The sequence below is a fragment of the Heteronotia binoei genome, chromosome 7, assembly GCF_032191835.1.
Source record: "Heteronotia binoei isolate CCM8104 ecotype False Entrance Well chromosome 7, APGP_CSIRO_Hbin_v1, whole genome shotgun sequence".
NCBI lineage: Eukaryota > Metazoa > Chordata > Lepidosauria > Squamata > Gekkonidae > Heteronotia > Heteronotia binoei.
In genome coordinates this window covers 83,328,100-83,348,940 of record NC_083229.1, presented here as the reverse complement: position 1 = coordinate 83,348,940, position 20,841 = coordinate 83,328,100, and the positions used below count along the sequence as shown (strand labels likewise).

The 20,841-nt window shown below is 41.4% G+C and overlaps 1 protein-coding gene across 1 annotated transcript in view; it reads right to left on the bottom strand.

The window, feature by feature from the left end:
- The window catches only part of SMCHD1 (structural maintenance of chromosomes flexible hinge domain containing 1), a 122,222-nt gene that overhangs the window by 551 nt on the left and 100,830 nt on the right, over positions 1–20,841 (bottom strand). The window contains exons 42-48 of the mRNA XM_060243944.1: positions 19,186–19,308; positions 17,589–17,779; positions 15,044–15,153; positions 14,280–14,350; positions 9,394–9,565; positions 7,279–7,437; positions 4,745–4,862 (exon numbers count right to left, since the gene is read on the bottom strand). Coding sequence (XP_060099927.1) covers positions 4,745–4,862; positions 7,279–7,437; positions 9,394–9,565; positions 14,280–14,350; positions 15,044–15,153; positions 17,589–17,779; positions 19,186–19,308 — 944 coding nt within the window. The remainder of the gene's footprint in view (positions 1–4,744; positions 4,863–7,278; positions 7,438–9,393; positions 9,566–14,279; positions 14,351–15,043; positions 15,154–17,588; positions 17,780–19,185; positions 19,309–20,841) is intronic.

Here is a 20,841-nt window from a genome sequence, read left to right as displayed (position 1 = left end):
CTTGTCAATTGAATAGCAGTTGCATAACAATCCCTGGATGAGCTCCACCACCTATTTTTCTACGAAACGACCCCTGGTTATAAGAATAAATTAAGAATGTTCCATGGGCACCAGTGAAACAAGTTTACTGTAACTCACTTTCAGTAAATGACTAACTGAATTTCAAAAATAAACCAAAAGTTTGCTCAGTCTGGAGAAAGCGTACATCACAGAATCCTTTAGCAGTCATTTAGGGATGCCACTTAGTGAGAGAGCAGCAACTTTAACCCATGTTCTATGCTTAATTTATTCTTGCTGCTTTCAGGATTTTAAAAAGAAGGCTTACCAAAACAATCCTATTCTTTCATTTACATCTGCAGACAGAATAAGCTTGCCAAATCCCAGTGCAAAAGAGGAGCACAATGCTGCATGGGTAGAAAAGCTTACATTTCAGTGACATTCTTATACTAGCAGGATACTCCCTTGGCTGGTATTCTGGCAAACACTATGTGGAATTGAGGGGGATGTGATGAGGAAGAAGGGCAGCTGGAATCCCATGCTCACTCAAAGGTCTCTCCTTCCCTGCAATGTCAGTTTTGACACTGCATCTGCCAAAATGTATCATAGATTAAAGCATCCAATGGGGTTACGGTGGATCCCCTGGCTCTAGCTGGCATTTTCTGTCACTGTTCTAACTGGCCCTGGGGAAAAATTAAAAAGCCTGGCAAGCTTAAATAGAGTTGATGGAAAACCCTAGCTAACTGCCTTCCCTCTTCTTTTTCTACCTCCAGAAGCAGTCACCACATCACCAATGATATGCAAATTCCAGGCAGAAAACACAGCTCACGTATCAGGACATGCAGCATGCAGCCAGTGTCCATGTCTCTTTTCCCCTGAATATAAAGACCTAAAAGATCCAGGGAACTCTGGAGGTGAAGAAGTTACCACAAAAAAGTGAACACTTTGTATTAACATCCTCCTCCCCCCAATCATAAAGTGAGATCCAAAGAGCAGATAAACAACACTGGCTTTCACAGAACCATATACTGATGAAGACAGTGGGAAGTATAACTATCTGCTATTAGTGAACACCAGGCATTCTGCTCCACCTGTCACCATAGGCCAAATGCACTCAATTTTCAATGCAGGATAACAGCCACAGTACACGCAGCAGACACAACAGAAGCTGAAGCTCCTTACAATAGATGGTTAGAGGAGTTAACTCCAAAACATAGCATGAGGGGATAGCAAGTTCCATATCTGAATATTACTCTGCCATGAACTTCAGCTTCTGCCCTTTCATTGTCCATATGGAAATGTTAACACTGGCCCACCTGACAGAGTTACTGCAAGAACTGAGAAAGATAATATATGTGAAGCTATCTGAACATTCACCAGAAGAGCTCTATAAATCCTAAGGATTATGATCATTGATCTATCACATTTTTATCTTGCCATTCTTCCAAGGAGATCAGAGCAGCACACATGGTTGCCCCTACCACTATTCTAGTTTCCTGTGTGAGTGACTGATTCAGGGGCAGGACTCAGTTGGTCCATGCTTCAAGGCTGAGCTTACATATGAATCTTGACACCAATTCCATATTAGCCTTTCTCCTGATCTCGTTCTTGGCTCTTGAGTTTGCATGGGGCAGGGAGCAAGCAGGGAACACGCAGCTCCACTCCAGAGATACCAGTGCAGGATCTGGGGAAAGCAGCTGCTGTGAGGAGCCCCACACAGAAGGGAGGCAATTGCTAAATGCAGAATCAGTCTTGGTCCACACAGTCTAACCACAGAAGCTCTCACCATTGCTGTCTCTGTGTAGTGGAATGAAATGAAGTGGACCAGACAAAAATGGAAGGTATTTTTGGACATGCAAGAGCAATGTTCCATACGCTAGTCACTTTATTGTCTACTTTCGAACATGCATATGCCCTTGGACAGCCTTTCTTCTGGGGGAATGTAGCCAGGTATTAAATCTGAGTTGGCTTACATGCTAAGCCCTAGTGACCAATGGCTGAACAGAGGGTCCTTGTACTACGAAGTAGTTATCTTTGGAAGGGGGAAAGGTGGAATGTTTCTGGTAAACAACAAAGGCCTCATCCTGGGTCCTACAGCTGTGAATTTAAGGAAGCTGCTATGTAAATAGAATGCCTGAGTCTCTAGTCCCATTGCTATCTAAAATGTTACTAAAATATTTATATCCTACCTTTCAAAAAGAATCTTCAAGGTGTTTAGTAGGATCTTTAAAGAATAAATTTTGTCTTATACAGGCCCCGAACTTGCAACCAATTTCCCACCACACAGATCCCCCCCCCCACTGAGTTATCAGCTAGCTTGGTACTGTAAGTGTTTATTCTTTCCTTATGGTTGTAGCTCCTTTCCCTCTCTCTTGCAAAAAAGTTTTCCATCAGAACATTGTTTGTGGGTATATAATGTTATTCATGTTGTCAGTGCAAACTCTTCCTCTGGGAAGTTCCTATATTCTACACTCAGGCCTCTGACTGTTAGGCCATGGAAGGCTCCAACTGAAGAGGCAGTCATTCATGGGAGCATGCTTATGTCTAATTGCAGAGGAGGAGGGCAGGTACACCAGTCAAAGCATATCTTATTCAATTCCATTGGGCCTATAAGGCTTTAGTTGAGGGCAGCTACGGTTTCCAAACTAGCTGACACCTTCCCCCCTTACTCTCCAAACTTACTTGTCCTCCCTCCTACCTGCAAGTAAGTCAGTGGTCCAGAATAGGAAATAATTATAAACTCGTCATTTGACTTTTTAGATTTGTTGTATTGTGCTATCTATATATTTTGTTTTTAGGACTTCGATGGTTTTATTATATGTTGTATATTGCCCAGAGCCCTAGAATAGCAGGTGATTCAGAAATGTAATTAATCATGATCATCATCATGACACCTTCCCACTTTGGAGGCTGTGGTGAGATGGTTAAAGCAGAGTCATCTGAAACAGAACCCATCAAAGATGGAAGTCCTGTGGCTAGGCCGGGAGGTGGGTGGGTTGGGGAATTCAGCTTCTCACTCTTGATGGAGTACAGCTAGTACCAGCTCCCTCCCTCAGGAGTTTGGGCATGATTCTAGATGCCTCCATTTCATTGGAGGCTCAGGTCACAGATACAGCCAGGTTATTCCACCTTTGCCAAGCCTGGCAGCTGATTCCTTACCTGTCCCATGTTGACCTGGCCACATTGATCCATGCAACAGTCACCTCTAGGTTAGACTACTGTAACTCGCTCTATGCATGACAGCACTTGAACTTGCTTTTGGAAACTTCAGCTGGTCCAAAATGCAGCGGTGCAGGTCCCCTTGACAGCACATATACAAACTGTGCTCTACCAACTGCACTGGTTCCAGACTGAGTACCAGGCCACGTTCAAGGTTACGGTACTTACCTTTAAGCCCTAAATGGTCTGGAAACACCATATCTACAGGGCCACCTCTCCCTATATACTCTCTCAGAGAGCATTATGCTTCTCTGGTAAACCTATTGGTAGCCCCTGGCCCCAGAACGGTCCTGCTGTCCTCAATCAAGAACGGGGCCTTTTCAACTCTGGCCCCAACCTGGTGGAACTCTCTGTCTAATGTGACTCGGGACTTATGGGACTTGGTTTAATTCCGTAAGTCCTGTAAGACTGAGATGTTCCACTGGGTGTATGGTTAGAGAGATCATCTGGCCACCATCTTTATTGTTGGGCTGTGAGCCTCTCTGTGCTGGCTGCCTCCCCAGTTGCCCACCAGTGATAGATTGTTGGGGTGCTGTTAGACTAATTGTTAGGTTTTAATTTGTAGTATGTAGATTTTAAATTTTAATATGTTGATTTTATTGTATATTTAACTGTTGGATGCTGCCCTGAGCCCTGCTTGACAGCGAAAGGAGTGGGATGTAGGCTGAATAAATAAATAAATAGTTGTAGAACCTTTTTCTAAGCTCCAAGCATTGGGGAGAAAAAGTGAAAATGTCCTGTGTTGGTACTTCAAGAACTAATGGGATCCCTCCCATTATTGAAGAAAGTTCCCCTCACTGCATATTTTCTTCAGGCTGAAAGGCAGCTAGTGAGGGGTTCAGACTACATCAGGGGAAGCGGGTATTTATAACTGCAACAATCCCTTTCCAAGCGTTAGAAGCCAAAAAACCACCATTATCACCTCCACAAAACCTTCCTCCACAGAACCTTCACTGCTGGGAAGCTGACTCCAACGACTGAAGCTCATGACTCACTGAATCACTTGGTTGAGTTAGGCCAGCTCTACTGTTGCCATGCTTTGATTGGTAAAAACTATGCATACATCATGTGGAAGGTACCTTCAGCAAGCAACAAAGCAATTACTGGTGACAGCCAGGGCTGTTAAGAAAAGGCCTGAATTGTTTCTTGTTTCTAATAGTATTGTGCTGTTGAGTTTAATGTGGGCAATCCACAGAACTGTGACTATGTTATGCCTGTGCTATCACTGACACAATACAACTACAAAGAATATGACAGAATATTGGAGAAGGCAATCACCGTATTATGGGCCTGGATGTCAATACTGTTATAATAGCTAGAATGACTGTGTAGTCAACCAAACAATAATACATTCTTATAGGCTCAATACCTATTTTATGAACAATATAATGCAAAACTGTCATGATTATGTTGCTGACACAAATTGTCTTCAAGAATAGTCACTATACATGAAAATTCATGCCAAAAAGCATTAAAAATAAAAGAGCAGCTTTTTTATTTGAGTTCAGCATGGTTCAAATTAACCAACCTGTGTAAATTTTTTGCTATTTCTCTCCGTGTTCTTTTTGGAGGACTGGGACCGTCATTCTTGTCAAGCACTTCTGATTGAAGTCGTGATTTGCTGCATCGACCCGTTGGGGTCATACCTATGGTGATCACAAATATGGATGCTATTTTAATGCCAGTAATTATACTCAAAGGAAGTAACTTTTATTCTACTCTGTGTATATACTGAGCCAAAGTTCCTTCCCTTCTAAGTCCTAAAGTGAAAAGAAGCAAGCAGCAGGCTGCTTATTTCCCTTAACAAGCTGAACTGCAAGCCCTCGCTGGCTGAGAGGCTCAAGCCTGTGCACTGTTCTCTAAGAAGTTTTATACCCTTCACCTCACTACCCAAAAGAGTCTTGTAGTTGCTTACAAGCACCTTCCCTTCCTCTCCCCACAAAAGACAGCTTGTGAGGTAGGTGGGGATGAGAGAGTTCTGAGAGACCTGTGACTGACCCAAGGTCAGTCAGAGTGGGGAATCAAACCCGGTTCTCCACATTACAGTCCACTATTCTTAACCACTATACCAAACTGACTCTCTATCACTCTCTGCTTTTCTACTACATTTTTATCCTTTCATTCCTCCGAGGATCTATAGGCAGTTTCTATAGTTCTCATGTCCTCCATTTTATCCTCTTAACAATCCCATGATGTAGGTAAGAATGAATGGAGAGGAGTGGGCTAGTCCAAGATCATCCAATGAGCTTCAAGAAGGTACCTGAACCAAGCACAAGTGAGACACAGTCTGACCCTCTATTCACTAAGATGCAGTAGCTCTCAGTTGCCTTGTCGTATTAAAACACCCTTGATATTTGCTATTGTGTGTGTGAGTTGGGGATCTGTTTAAAAACACCAGTATTTTCTCTGCCAGAGCAGGGAGCCTCTGCAATCAGAAGAGACCTCTACTACTGTCTCCTACCCTGCATTTAGGACTGTGGGTTTCTGCAAAAAGGCAACCATTTTACAAATGGTTGGGGTGAAAGGTAAGAAATTTAATATCACAAACACACACACAGTGAAAAAATATGTTCCACTATAGTCAAAAAGGTTTTTTGGAAAATAAACATTTTGTACTTTTTTAACTTTCAAAGCTTTATTATCATATAAATAAAAATACAAAACAGCTCCATGCACTGAGACCAAAGAGTATAACTATCAGTCATACACTAAGAGCCCAAACTTGGAGAATAATACAAATAGAAAAAACAACCTATCAAGGTTAACCAGAAAATAATAATTTATAGTGATTCCATGAGTTTTATATCCAATTGTGTACCTGAGACAATTCAGACAAAATGAAATCTTGATTAGCTAAAAATTCAAGTGGTGGGAACCATTTTTTTTTTTATCAAAGTTGGATTTCATAGGAAAAACAGCATTCTGTTAATCCCGTCCATGACATTTTCCATAATATACTGGTCCCAGAGTTCCCGGAACCAAATATTCAGGAACAGCACAGATTGGGCTTTCCAAAGAGAGACCATTGCTGTCCTAGCTGAGACTATTATAGTTTCTACTAATGCTTTATATGGTGGAGAAGGAACATCAGAAGGTCAATAGTCAAGGAATAAAATCTCCAGCATGAAAGGAACTTATGAGGGAGAGGACTTGTGAGAAGTACATGCCAGGGGTGCCCACTGTTCCCACTGCTTTTTGTGTTGGCAGTAGAACTCCTGGCTATGGCAATCTGCAGCTTTCTTCTATCTGGACCTAGAGAAAGCTTTCAACTCTGCTGAATTTTCTTATCTTCTCTCCATCTTACATTTTATGGTTTTGGTCTTATGTTTTCGAAAGTTCTAACTTCCTTATAAAGATAAAGGTAGTCCTGTGTGCAAGCACCATTCGTTTCTGATTCTGGGGTGACGTTGTTTTCACAACGTTTTCATGGCAGACTTTTTATGGGGTGATTTGTCATTGCCTTCCCCAGACATCTACACTTCCCCCCCAGCAAGCTGGGTACTCATTTTACTGACCTCGGAAGAATGGAAGGCTGAGTCAACCTCAAGCCGGATACCTGAACCCAGCTTCTGCTGGGATCAAACTCAGGATGTGAGCAGAGCTTAAGACTGCAATACTGCAGTTTTACCACTCTGTGCCACGGGGCTTGCCAAAAGTTGAACTTAAAATCAATAACATCTCTTCTGACATTATACAAAGGAGAATACAGAAAGTCACTATTTTGCTCTATATTTATTATTTAAAACCAGTAAAAGTTAAAGAATCCTCAATATGTATATTTTTAAAGATATCTGCTTGGATGCTTTAAAATGTACTTTTGGGATTTTGGGTATATTTTTATGATCATAACATTTTATGATCATAATATTTTCTACATTGAGATGGTTAAAAACCAGCTTAATATATAAAACACAACAAAGAAAAGATAAAATTAAAATGCATTAATAAAATGAATTCTTTGAAGAGTTTTGCCTGTATTATGAAAAGTAGCATAATTAAAAGCAATATATTTATATTTGTTAATTTTTTTCTTCATGACATACAGCTGAATATGTGACATACCTATTTTCTCCTCTATTAACTTGAGATCCCTCTCTTTCTCAGCAAATTCTTTTTTCTTTTTTTGCACTTCTGGAGTGTTTAATGACTGCTCTTGCATTTCAGATTCTGCAGTTACTTTATTAAGTCTGACAACTGCTGCATGGTACTGCTGAAGAAGTTCTAATAAGCAAAAGAACAGTTGGATGTAATTGCATGCTGTATAAACGGTTTAAGAAAAATGGTGAATAAAACCCAGAAACTTTCCATATTCTCATAAGGGCCACTTCATAGACAATATTTTCTTACATGGACATAATATCCTTGTAGCAAAAGCTTGCATGCAGCATTTACATTATGACAACTGCACAATAATTTTTACATTTCCCCCCATACCTTTCCTGAAATGTAAATAATACATAATAGGAAAATTATTGTTTGACACAGCTCTAACAGCACAAAATAGTTGACAAAATCTGGTGAAACTGTGCTCTTCTCAACATTCATCTACCCTACCCCATCTCTCTTCCTAATAGTAAACATGATGGTTTGACTCCTGTGCAAGAAAATTAAGTGGAACCACCCACAAGCAAAGTGGGGAGTTCTGTATATTTGGGCAACTCCCTAAGCATGCAAAAATAATTATCTGTAATTAAAAAGTTATCCCAGCCCCCACATCCAACAATACATCAAAAGGGCTGAGCAATAATGAGGAGGCAGATATCACATTAGAGAAAAAAGGAAAGCAGAGTGAGAATGAATAATTGGGAAGGGGAGGGATTAACGATGCATAGCACAAGGCACACATCTCCCAATTCTGATCTCCCCTTCCCAAGACCAAAATGCTATTCTTATGGATGATGAAGCTAAAAGTTGTGGGGGGGAGGGGAGAAGGGCAATAGTTAGGACAGTAGTCCTCTGCAAACTCATAACAGCTACTAGAATCCTGGAATAATAGGAGAGAATGAAATTAAGTTTGAGGTGCGTACTCAACCCCTATCACCTCAAATCTTCCATACTGTTAAGGAAAGAAAAGTGCAAATACCAGCCCTTCCTGCCCTATATCACTCAGGCTTGAAACTAGACTAACAGCTTCATGTACCCCTGAGCCAAAGCAGTGTGTACTACAGTGTGTACTACTATCTGCTGAAAGCTGCTAGCCCTACAGCTCAATAGTGTTTCTCTATACCGGAAGGAGAAGAAATTGATTTTGCAACAGTTTATGCTTCCTGGTTTCTTACAGGTTCCCAACTCAAGAAAAAATCTATTACAATCCATATTCTTAAACGCATTGGCACTTTTTAAAATGACAAGAGTATGCAATTGGCAGCATATTCTGCTGCTCTGGAAAAGTATGTGCACAACTGCACAAGCTGGAGTACTGAATTTTATCTGATCTATCAAAGGCCATGGAGCTGTACAAATGAAATGAAGCTGAAATGATCACAGCATCTCTCTAAGAATGGATGCTGATGCACGTGATGCAACACACATTTTCCAAATACGTGAAAGCATTCAAATAGTTTCTAAGATTACATGCAGAAATTTTGTATGGTACAAGTCCAACAAATCAAAATAAACAACGGGAAGCCAATAAGGTAATATCAAGATGTATTATGTAAGATCAAACAGAGTTTGCTAAGGTCAAAAAGCTACAAAGGCAAATGCCCATTGCTATTAGATATATCAAACAGACTTAACTAATAATATAAGCATATTATAGTTAAAATATTTTAAATAAATTTTAGGTGGTGTAAAAACTAGGGATGAGAATGAAACAATGTCACAAATTTTGGCTGGTTTGTGAAGTATGTTTGTAAAAAGAAGAGCTGCCACAAACTTTCATACATTTTCATGCATTCCGTGGTAAATAGCAGAAAAGGGGCTTAAATGGCTGAGCCTGATGCTTTCCAATCTTAATGAAAAAGAACAGTGGAGTGCAGAAAGCAGGGGGTGAAAAAGTCTCAGAACCATTTAAACCCCTGTTTTCTGCTCCCTGCTGCTTTTTCATGGGGAGCAGAAAGCAAGGGTTTGAACTTTAAATGACTCACAAGCTGATACAAAGCAGGTTTGGTTTGTGAATCTCAAAAATGCAGTTTGTATTCATCCCTTGTAAAAGCTTTACGAAAAGCTCTATACCTATCTGTTTGGAGAGATTGTAGTAATGTTCTGGCAGAGGTGCTCCAAATACCATTCCTCTAAGTTTATCCATGGGAGGAGCTTTATTCTGAAGGCCTCCAAATTTTCCATTGCCGCGAATTCTGTCTCCTTCTCTTGTCAGCAAAGTTGGGCAATAGGCAATTTTAACAACCTGTGCAGACAAAAATAAACAGAAATAATATTATTTATATAAAATAGATTTATCATTTGGAAAGTTTAAATCAACATGTTTGTCACTGAAAAAAGATATTTACTTTAAAGTTATACCTCGGAAACCAGAAACCGAACTCATTTAATGCAACCTCCCTTTGAGCTTTTATCCACCTGCTCCCTTAAAAACCTTTCCTTCAAGGTGTCCTTCCTAGTGGCTATTACATCTGCCAGGACAGCAGGACTGATTAGAGTCCTTAGGACTGACCACCCTTTTATAAAGTTCCACAATCAAAAAGCATTTGCTTTTTACCAAAAGTGGTTTGTAGATTCCCCTTGAACCTGGACATCTCACTTCCCATTTTTTTCTTGCACCTATCGTCCGCAGCAGAAAGACAGCTTCACACATTAGATGTAAAATGTGCCCTATTGTTTTATTTAAGGAGAACATGTGAGTTCAAAAAGGCTCCACAATTATTTCTCTGCTGTGCTGACCCCTCAAATGGGAAAGCTGTGTCTGCTCAGATGGTGTCTGGGTGGATTGCCTCTACTATCAAGAGACCCTACGAGCTGCCATGGGTCCAGTGTCTTTTATAGATACTGGCACACTGCACTCAAGCAATATCCTCTGCCTTTTGACAAGGCATTCTGTTGGCTGACATTTGTAAGGCAGCAATGTAGACACTTTTGTGAAGCACTGTTCTGTGAATATTAGCACAAGAAGGGAGACATCGATGGGAACAACAATTTTACATTTGATTTTCCAGTAATATCCTAAACGATGGCTGGGTGATTTTTCTTTTTCAAGGTAGAATTGATACCACTCAAAATACTTTCAGGAAGGACTGGGAGTTTTTCAGAGTGGGATTTGGGGAGAGGGGATGCTTGCAATGGGAGCATGTGATGGATGGACTCTAGTTCTGCCCCCCAGGCATTCCAGCAAATCTCTGCCTACAAAAGGAGTAAGCAGATACTAAGTGGCATTAGCTAATGAGAGGCTGTGGAACCTTGGTATGGGGAGAGAAGCTGGTTGGTTTCCCTGAGAGGAAGCCATTTAACTCCTCCATTTTGCTCCCCCCCCCCCCGCTTCAGAGCATTTAAACATTCCTTCTCTGGGAAGGGGAAGGCAGAGAGAGAAAGCATGCTGACATGCCTTTCCCTCCCTGATCACCCAGTCATTGTGTAGGATATTTCCCTCAATCCCCCAAGTCCCTGCTCTTTCCCTGCCTCTCTATTGCCCCCTGAGTAGGGGGTGTGCATTCAGCATGAACTGAGCCAAATAAATACCATACAGATCAGAGATCTGTATTCAGCTACCAATATTGCTGAGCCCGAAGTAAGTCAATTTTATTGTTTTTATTTGGGTTCAAGTCAACTATACTGAAATCCAGCTGCCAGCTGTTTAAACCTATTTAAACCTAGACAACTAGATGAACAGCTGTAACAAGTAAGTACAACTCTGTTTTCATCATCGTTGTTCTGTTTAGTCCCTCATGGGAGATTAGCAAGCTGATTTACCAGGTGTTGGGTCGAGCAATTTACTGTGCCTGCTGAGATGCTACGTCATCAACATGGATGTTGAAATCCCCAAGAACTAATAGCCTGGGGAAGTCCAATGCCCAGGTGGACACAGCATCCAGCAGGGCAGGCAGGCTTTCTGGTGGTGCAGTAGGTGGTCTGTACACCACTCAGATTGCCAAACTCTCCTCAGCTTTCCACACTAGGCCGACACACTCAATGCTGGCGATGTCTGGGGCAGGAAGAGCCCTGAAAGAAAAAGAATCCTGGACAAACACAGCAACTCCCCCCCGCCCCAAGGGTGGAGGACAGAGAACCCGGGCGGGGTAAGCTGGTTCAAGGCAACAGTGTCACCTTCTAGCACCCAGGTCTCCATCATACATGCCAGGTCCACCTGCTGCTCCACAAGAAAATCTTGCAGAGTAGCAATCTTATTATTGATGGACCTGGCATTAATCAACACCAGTGCTGGAGATGGGGTCTTCCTTCCATGCCTTGGGATGGGACATAGATGGGAAAGGGTCCGAGCATTTCCATATCTCTGGCCCTATGAAATTCTAGTTTCATAAACTAACATTTAAAATAAGCCTTGTTTTTGTGTTACGAACAAAGCCTGTCTTTCACTGCTGTAAACAATCTGAGAAGAGATACAGAGACCTTTGTCTCCTCAGAAGTAGAAAACAGATTGGCTTGAAAGAGGAAATTCTTGGAACAAGTTGCCATTTGATTCCTGACGTCTGTTGTCTCAGAAAAGGATCTTTCCAGAGAAGCTGAGGTATCCTTCCAAGCTGTACAATGAATAGAGTATTGGACAGCTTAAGGTCCATGCTGTCATGAGCCCTGATGAGGGAAGCTGCAAGGGTTAACAGACCTGGAAGAGTTGCCAGCCAGTTCCTCAGCTGAAAAAACAGCAGCTGGCCCGTCAATCACTCTCCAGGCATCAGAGTCAGGTGTTGATGATCATCTCCTCCAAGTTCTCCTCCTCCCATCTCAAGATTTTGAAGCAGGCTCCGGAAAGAGCTTTCAGAGCGAAGACATGAGGCACTCCGATGCCCTGAATTCTAGCAGAGTCACTGCCACCCAGAGAGCAGGCTGATTGAGGCTCCTATATAGCTCCCACCCAGGACCTGGTAACCTTGTGGAAGCAACAAGTCTATTCTCTGGCTTGTATCCACGCTCCTTCCTGATTCCTGATTCCTGATCCTGACCTGCTTGATTTCCTTTGCATCCTGACCTTTTGGTTTTTGGACATTGACTTCTGATTCCGGTTTGTGATTCTGCATTGGTGACTTGGCTCCTGCTTGACTTCCTGGATTTTGACCTTGGACTGGCTTTGGACTCCTGCCTGCCTGCATCCTGAGAATGTGACACATGCAATATATACAGTATGTCACAGAAGCGAATACACCCCCTCACATTTTGTAAATATTTAAGTATATCTTTTCATGTAACAACACTGAAGAAATGACCTGTAAAGTAGTGAGTCTACAGCTTGTATAACAGTGTAAATGTGCTGTCCCCATGCAGCCCCAGACTATGACATTGCTACAGAGGTTGAAGGGTTTGGGGGTCAGCCTGTCAGTGCTCAGACCATAAGCTGCATGCTGCATCAAATTGGTCTGCAGGGCTATTGTCCCAGAAGGAAGCGTCTTCTAAAGATGATGCACAAGAAAGCCCGCAAATGGTTTGCTGCAGACAAGAAGACTAAGGACATGGATTTCTGGAACCATGTCCTGTGGTCCGATGAGACCAAGATAAACTTATTTGGTTCAGATGGTGTCAAGCATGTGTGGTGGGAATGTCATGGTCTGGGGCTGCATGAGTGCTGCCGACACTCGGGAGCTACAGTTCACTGAGGGAACCATGAATGCCAACATGTACTGTGACATACTGAAGCAGAGCATGATCCGCTCTCTTCAGAGACTGGGCCACAGGGCAGTATTCCAACATGATAACGACCCCAAACACACCTCCAAAATGACCACTGCCTTGCTAAAGAAGCTGAGGGTGAAGGTGATGGACTGGCCAAGCATGTCTCCAGACCTAAACCCTATTGAGCATCTGTGGGGCATCCTGAAATGGAAGGTGGAGGTGCACAAGGTCTCTAACATCCACCAGCTACGTGACGTTGTCATGGAGGAGTGGAAGAGGACTCCAGTGGCAACTTGTGAAGATCTGGTGAACTCTATGCCCAAGAGGGTTAAGGTAGTGCTGGAAAATAATGGTGGCCATACAAAATATTGACACTTTGGGCCCCATTTGGACATTATCACTTAGGGGTGTACTCAGTTTTGTTGCCAGCAGTTTAGACATTAATGGCTGTGTGTTGCGTAATTTTGGGGGGACATTTACACTGTTATAAGCTGTAGACTCACTACTTTACATTGTAGCCGTGTCATTTCTTCAGTGCTGTCACATGAAAAGATATACTTAAATATTTACAAAATGTGAGGGGGTGTATTCACTTCTGTGACATACTGTTACATATTATTTCTCAAGAGTGTGTACCAGCTGAAATCCTTGATGAAGACCATGGCTAAAATGTCTACCCAGAATACATTCTCCCTGTCTTCCTATCACACTTAAAGAGATTCACAATATGCAATAGTCCGTTCATTAGCAAGTTTATACTGCACCTGACCATGCTGTTCATCACTATATGTAAAGGGGATAACAAAGGGGGCCTTGGCTCATGAAAACTTATGCCATAATATGTTTTAGGGTTTTTTTGTGCCACAAGATTCTTTGCTGTTTTGGCTGCAACAGACAGACGTGGTTGTATATTTAAGTGGTTTACTCTTGATTTGCATCATGTATACATCAGACCTACTTCCAATATAGGAATTGAAAGCCCTATATTTTCAGTTTTGACTTAAGCAAGCATTTATCTCTAGATCAGAAAGCTAAAGCCAAAGCTTGGAAAATTCAAAGAAAGGGTTGGACTATTTCTGATGATTATTTGGCATGACACATATTTTCAATAGATTTCCCCCCAAATACAAAACATTATCTATCAGCATTTAAAACTCCAAGGCAACCTCTAAAACACAGTAAGAAACTGCTTAAAAATGGGAAAGCCGTATGAGGCTCTTAGACTGAGGTCAATATATTTTGTGATAATACAACTGAATCCTATTCTCAATCCCTTGGAAAATGAGACAGGCACAAACAAGCCCATATGAAGTTGTGACACATACCTCTTTTCTATAATGATTGGCAGCATCCAAACTGTCAATAATAATGGTGTCTCCTAAGATCAATCCAAACACTACAAAGTTAAATTAAAAAGTGTTATTTCAGCAAGAAAAAAATCATACTATCAACCACTTATGTAATCCACCCTTTACATTTATATATGACATCTTGATATGGTAGTTCAAAAGAACTTTAGAATTTCAAACAAGGATGGACAAAATCCCCCCCCAAATACAAGATGGGAATAATCATGATAAATATATTTATAAGAAATACTCATGAATGAAATTCCAAAGTGGTTATTGCCTAAAGAGAATCCTGCCAGTATAAACTATAGGCCAAATCTAAGTATCTGGAATAACTATCAGCTTCTTACACAAATCACCCAAACAGCATGCTATTCCCAAAGACTTAGTTGGTTATTAATTGTCCATTAACAGCTGCCATAAAATATTTAGAAATCATTAGGTATATTTTTACCTTTTGCTGCAAACATTAGACGCTTGTATCATTCAATATGCAAAGCAGACCACTGTGTAAACAGTCACATTTTTGTTTATGTATTTCACCCTAACAATCCATAGCTTTAGTAAACTTAAAACAATTAAAAAAAAACCTGTCAGCCTTTCCCCCTTTATCTTTTTACATTATAAGACTACATTATAAGACTTACATTATAAGACTTCCCTATATCTTTTTACAGTATAGGACTTCAATATAAGATTTGTGTGAGATATGATTTTAAGTCTTCTCCATGACCATTTACCTGTCTGGCAGCTTTCTTGGTGTTCTGGAAATGTTAGCAAATCTCTAGCAAACACTGGGTTTCCAAGAGGATAGAAACAGTTCCTTCCATTTCGTAAATGTGGTAAGGACCTGATTGAAAATATTTTAAAGGTTACAGAGGATAGATGTATTAGTTTGTTGCAGCCAACACAGAAGAGTGTCTTGTGGCACCTTAAAGAACATAACACTATTATGAAATAATACTGAAAGAAATACTACAGTACCATCCACGCATTTATTGTGTTGCTAGACACTTGCAAGTAACAATGAATTTATCCATAAACTGTCTGCTAAATATAATGCCATGGAATATTTTGCCAGCATCCAGACATTCTGCAAGCAGAATTACAATGTCCAGCATACCAACTAAAACCACCTGAGGAAAAATAGATTTTTAGGTTGCATAACATGTCACTATTGGATCTCATGGGTGTAATCCTCCAAAAACTGTTCTTGTGCAATTTCTATTATTTTCAGTAGTGTTTGTAGAAGAGAACCTTTTCAACTGCTTTGAGGATTACCCCAAATAGATAGTACATAGATTGTTTTCTAAACTGTGAATTTGGTATTTACTGCATGAATAATTTGAGACTGATATAGAACAGAAACCTTTCCACTTGTAGTAGTTTTATCCACAGAACTATCTCCATGAATGAGAACATTGTGCCAACAGTAGTTCCCGTATGCCCAAGGGCAAAATTTCATAATGTTAGGGATCCATGATCATATCCCTCAATGCCCAAGCAGTCACAGTAGTTCTGATATGAAAAAGGGCCATGGACACTGGGGTGGGAAGGCAGTTGGCTTTTCCCCTTACACAGGGCTATTTTTATAGGGAAAAGCTCAGCAGGAACTCATTTGCATATTAGGCCACACCCCAACATCACCATAGTTTCGCGCAGGTTTTTAGTAGAAAAAATTCAGTAGGGACACATTTGAATATTAGGCCACACCCCTGATGCCAAGCCAGTTGGAACTGCGTTCCTGTGCATTCCTGCTGAAAAAAAAGAAAGCCCTGCCTCTTACATCATTCCTCTGACTGAAAACTGTGCAGATGGAGAAGTTCTACACTTCAGTAGTGCATCACTTTTGCTGTTAAAACTGGAACCATATGTAATTTACAAAGTTTTATGTGCAAATAGATAGATCTGCTGGCACCTTGTATAGCTTGGCTCTGTAAGATCTTAGCTTGCAAGTTTTTGCTTGGAAGAGTATTTGCAGAACACAGCTCATATCTTATGTATCTAAATCTATCTGTTGATGAATGGCCATCTGGACTCTGCCCCCCTAAAATCTGGACAGGGCCGTGACTGGGTGGTTAAAACAGAGTCAGCTGCAACTTAATCCATTGGAGGACCTGTGCCTGAGCTGGTTAGGTTCAGGAATCAAGCTCCTGGCCCTTGATGGGGCAGCAGTGGTGCTGATGCCAAGAGTTAGGAGCCTAGGAGTGATCCTGGATGCTTCACTTTTTATGGAGGCCCAGCTCACCAATATTGCCAGGTCTGCTTTTTATCATCTCTGGCAGATCAGGCAATTTGTTCCATATCTCTCTGCCCAGGATTTGACCACAGTGACCCATGCAATGGTCACTTCCAAGTTGGATTACTGAAACCTGTTCTATATGGGCTTACCCTTGAATCTGATCCAGAAACTCCAGCTGGTGCAAAATGCAGTGGCTCGCCTGCTGACTGTGACGCATATGTGGGCGTGCATTCAGCTGGTGCTCCGCCAGTTGCACAGGTATCAATTGAGTACCGGTTCCATTTCAAGGAGATGGTATTAACCTTTGAAATCCTGAGTGGTCTGGGACCAACATATCTAAAGGACTGTCTCTCCCCAAACATCCCCTGGAGGGCCTTGTGCTCCACTGATTAACACCTACTGGCTATTCCTGGCCTGAAGGACATCTGCTTAGCCTCAGCCAGGGACAGGGCCTTTTCTGTCCTGGCTCTTACTTGGTGGAATATGCTTCCACTTGAGATCAGGGCTCTGCAGGACTAATTACAGTTCTGCAGGGCCTGTAAAATGGAGCTGTTCTGCCAGGCCTTTGGGTAAAGTGAATGGACGTGCTATTGTTTGGCCCCCCCTGCAGGAAACTGCCCAAGTACACCTGCCCATGTGAAGTGTTGATGTCGTTACTCTGTGACTTTAGCTGACCACCTATGTAGCTTGTTAGGGCTAGAGAGTAAATATTTTGCTATCTTTTAAATTGTTTTATTGCTTTTATTGTTTTTATTACTGTTGTAAAAATTGACATTAATATTATAAAACCTATGTTACCTGCCCTGAGCTTGCTTGTGGGAAGGGCAGGATATAAATTCAATACAATAAATAAATTAAATAAATTTACGGTGCAGTAAGTCCCACTGGGTAAATATGAACAGGACTGGGCAGTCAATCTATAAAAGATGCATATAATGAATGCACAGCCACAGAAACCTTACTAAAAAAAAGCCAAAATGTTCATTAAAATTGGTTTTTGAGCATCAAAAATTATTTAAATGAGGAAGAAAAACACATTTTACCTGTTCCAGTCTGGAAGATTCTTCTTGTAAATAGAATCCAGAGGCAACACTTGCTGCCGGCCCTGAGTTTCATCAAAGATACGTCGAGCAGCAGCAGTTGTCAGAGTGACTACACAGTCCATGTCACTTGCCAAATGCCATGAGATAACCTTTGCTGCTTCATTCTCTTCAATCTGTGCTAAGTGTGCAATCTGATACATAAAATTTAAAACAATAAATCTGAGTGGGTCAAAGTTTTCCGACTATTAGAGGAAAAATGCTTCCCCACCTTCAGTTTAGACAGAAGGCTGAGATGTCGGTTTCAGCCTTGACACATAGATATCTTTGCTACGACTAATGAAAATCTCTGCCTCGTGCCCCCCTGTTCATTGCCATTCCTTAAAAGGGATATGGAAAATCACAAAACAAAGGGGAGAGCAGACAGGTGGGTTTGTGTGTTCTTTGAGCTCAGCTTCTCTCAGAAGTTGAGCTCAGAGAAGCTGTGCTGCCCTGTTGCTTTCCCCTTTAAGGAGAGAGCGGGCGGGCGGGAGGGAGCACTCAAGGGTGCCCCATAGGTGAGGTGTTGCCCCAGGCCTACTCCCACGTGCCAGGCATGTCCAATCAAGCCTGCTATTGCCAGTCAGCATCTGAAATAATCTTTATATAGTTTATTTATTTATTAAATTTAAATCCCGCCCTCACCCCTGAAGCAGGCTCAGGGCAGCTCAAAAACATAAAATCACAGTAAAACATTCATTATACATTTCTGGTATCTTGTGTTATGTTTTATGATACGCATAGTGACATTTATATTAGATCTGGCCCTCATAACAAATGAGTTGGACACCTCTGCCACAGGGTATAATTGAGCCAAATAAGTTCAGGTTTCCCAGCTATTTACCCAAATCCCAATACCATACTGGAATTCAGGAATATTGGAAAATACCAATGTTTTCTGGATCCAATGGACCCAATTTATTTATTTATTTATTGTGTGTGCTACCCTAGTTATCACAAGAGGCCAAGATTATTCTATCTTGATTACTAAGGCAATGGAAAGGTGAACTGCATCTTCTAAAGCACATTTGAGGAAAGTGGGACTATACTTTTAATCTCTGGAATAATTTACCTCACAAGTGGTCAGTCAACAAAGAATTTACTAAGGATTTTTAGGCCAGTTCCTAAATCATTATTCAGTCACTCGGTAATTTGAATTTAACATGTAATGTGGGTGGGTGAGAGAAGTTAGCCCTCACATTTTCCAAACATAAGTAAAACAATGCCACAAAGAACATTTGTAAATACCCACAAACACAAACTGCTATCACACACAAAGACATTTTTAAAAAGTTGCCATCAAGTCACATCTTACTTATGGCAACCCCATCGCATTTTCAAGGAAGAGATCTTCAGAGGTGGTTTATCATTGCCTGCTTCCATGTCACAACCCCTAGTATTCCTTGGCAGTCTCTCATCCACGTACTAGCCAAGTCTGACCCTGCTTAGCTTTCAAGATCTGATGAGACTGGGTTAGCCTGGGCTACCCAGGTCAGGTCAGACAAAGACATAGGCATGTAGGAATATTAATTGCTCTGTACAGAATTAAGGATATGCTTACCTTGCCTAAAACATCTTGGCTGCCTTTTGGATAGTTGGCAATTGCACATGTTCTTCTAGGTTGTTTTTTTATTTCTTCCTGTTCAGAAATTTTCTGTTTCAGGAGAGAGTCAACATATTGTACCTGAAAATTAAGACAGTAACAGAATATCATTTACTAGCATTATAGATACTGCATAAAAACCCACAACCACCTTGTTATAATGAGTCTAATCAGATGCTCAAGCAAGGCCTTATTCCACCTTGTCTTAAAAGGACAGCAAAGGGGATCGTTATAATTTCCTCTCTAAGACTGCTGAAGTGGAATTTGTTCCTTTTTCATCTACACTGCTTTAAATGATTGGCTTCACCTAAAAAAAAATATTACTCAGCAACCAAGAAAAAACAGGGTTGCACTTACCTGTAATTGTACAGGCAGAAACGGGGCATCTTCTGTTCAGGCACAAATGGGGACTGCACATGAGCAGACCTGCCTATTGGTAAGTGTAGCCTACGGGGGTGTTGTGCTGGAGAAGCTTGTTCTCACCCAAGGACCTTGTGCTCCTGTGCAGTAGCTTCCCTACCCTCATCCCTCTACACCTTTGAAGAAGCATGCAGCGAGGCAGGGGGGAGGGCATGTGTGCCTGCACAGAAGATACTTGATGAACAACTGTTTTCATCACGAATCTTCTGAGCAGTTCTGCATGGGGATTCTTGCAAGCTAAAAACATCAGGTGGTGGGTGCATGCTCACTTGTTTAAACAGGACTAAAGGACTGCTTTCCCCAGTTGTGTTTCTCATCTGGCTTACAAGTCTATAATGTCACACAAAAATGTCCACAGATTACCAGGTTGCTGCTTGACATATCTCCATCAAAGGAACTCCATCCCAGAAGGCTACATAAGATGCCCTCTAGTAGAGTGAGTGTGTACACCTAACGGGCAGGGAACCCCGCCTATCCTGTAACATTGTCTAATTGTGGCAACAATCCATCTAGAGACTGTCTGAGGAGATGCCCTTCTACCCTTGTTAGGGCCTGAGAAACATAAGAATAACACTTTGACCCTATGGAATTTGAAAGTATGTTTTAGCTAAAATAACAATGCTCTCCTAACATCTAAGGAATGCAGCTGCCTCTCACTATCTGAACTCATTACAGGGAAGAAGTGGCAAAATAATTTCCTGGGAAAGATTAAATTTTGAAACAATCTTAGGTAGAAAACTGAGGCTTGAGAAACTTCTTTCTGGGTGGAACTTCAAAAATGAGGGCTCTATATACAGAGCTACCAATTCACTAACCTGCCTGGCAGAGGAATATGCTACCAGGAAGCAAACTTTCATAGAAAGCAAGGCTAATGGGTGAGTGGCTCAAAAGGTTTGCTCATTAAGTGTGTTAACATAAGTGAAAGGGACCATTAAAGAACCACAGGGTCCCTTGTTGGGCAGATGTTCAACAGTGCCTTGAGGAATCCTTTTGTCAAGTGGAGGGAGATCCATTCAACCCTGCATAAAAGCAAGGATTTGTTGCAATGTGCACATTTAATGATGAAAATCCTAAGCCTTTATTTTTCAGAAATAAAACATATCCAAAAATCATTTGGAGGGGGGGAGCTACAATTGGAGACACCTCTTTGTCCCCACATCAAGAAACAAAAAGTTTCCACTTATGACTATAGGT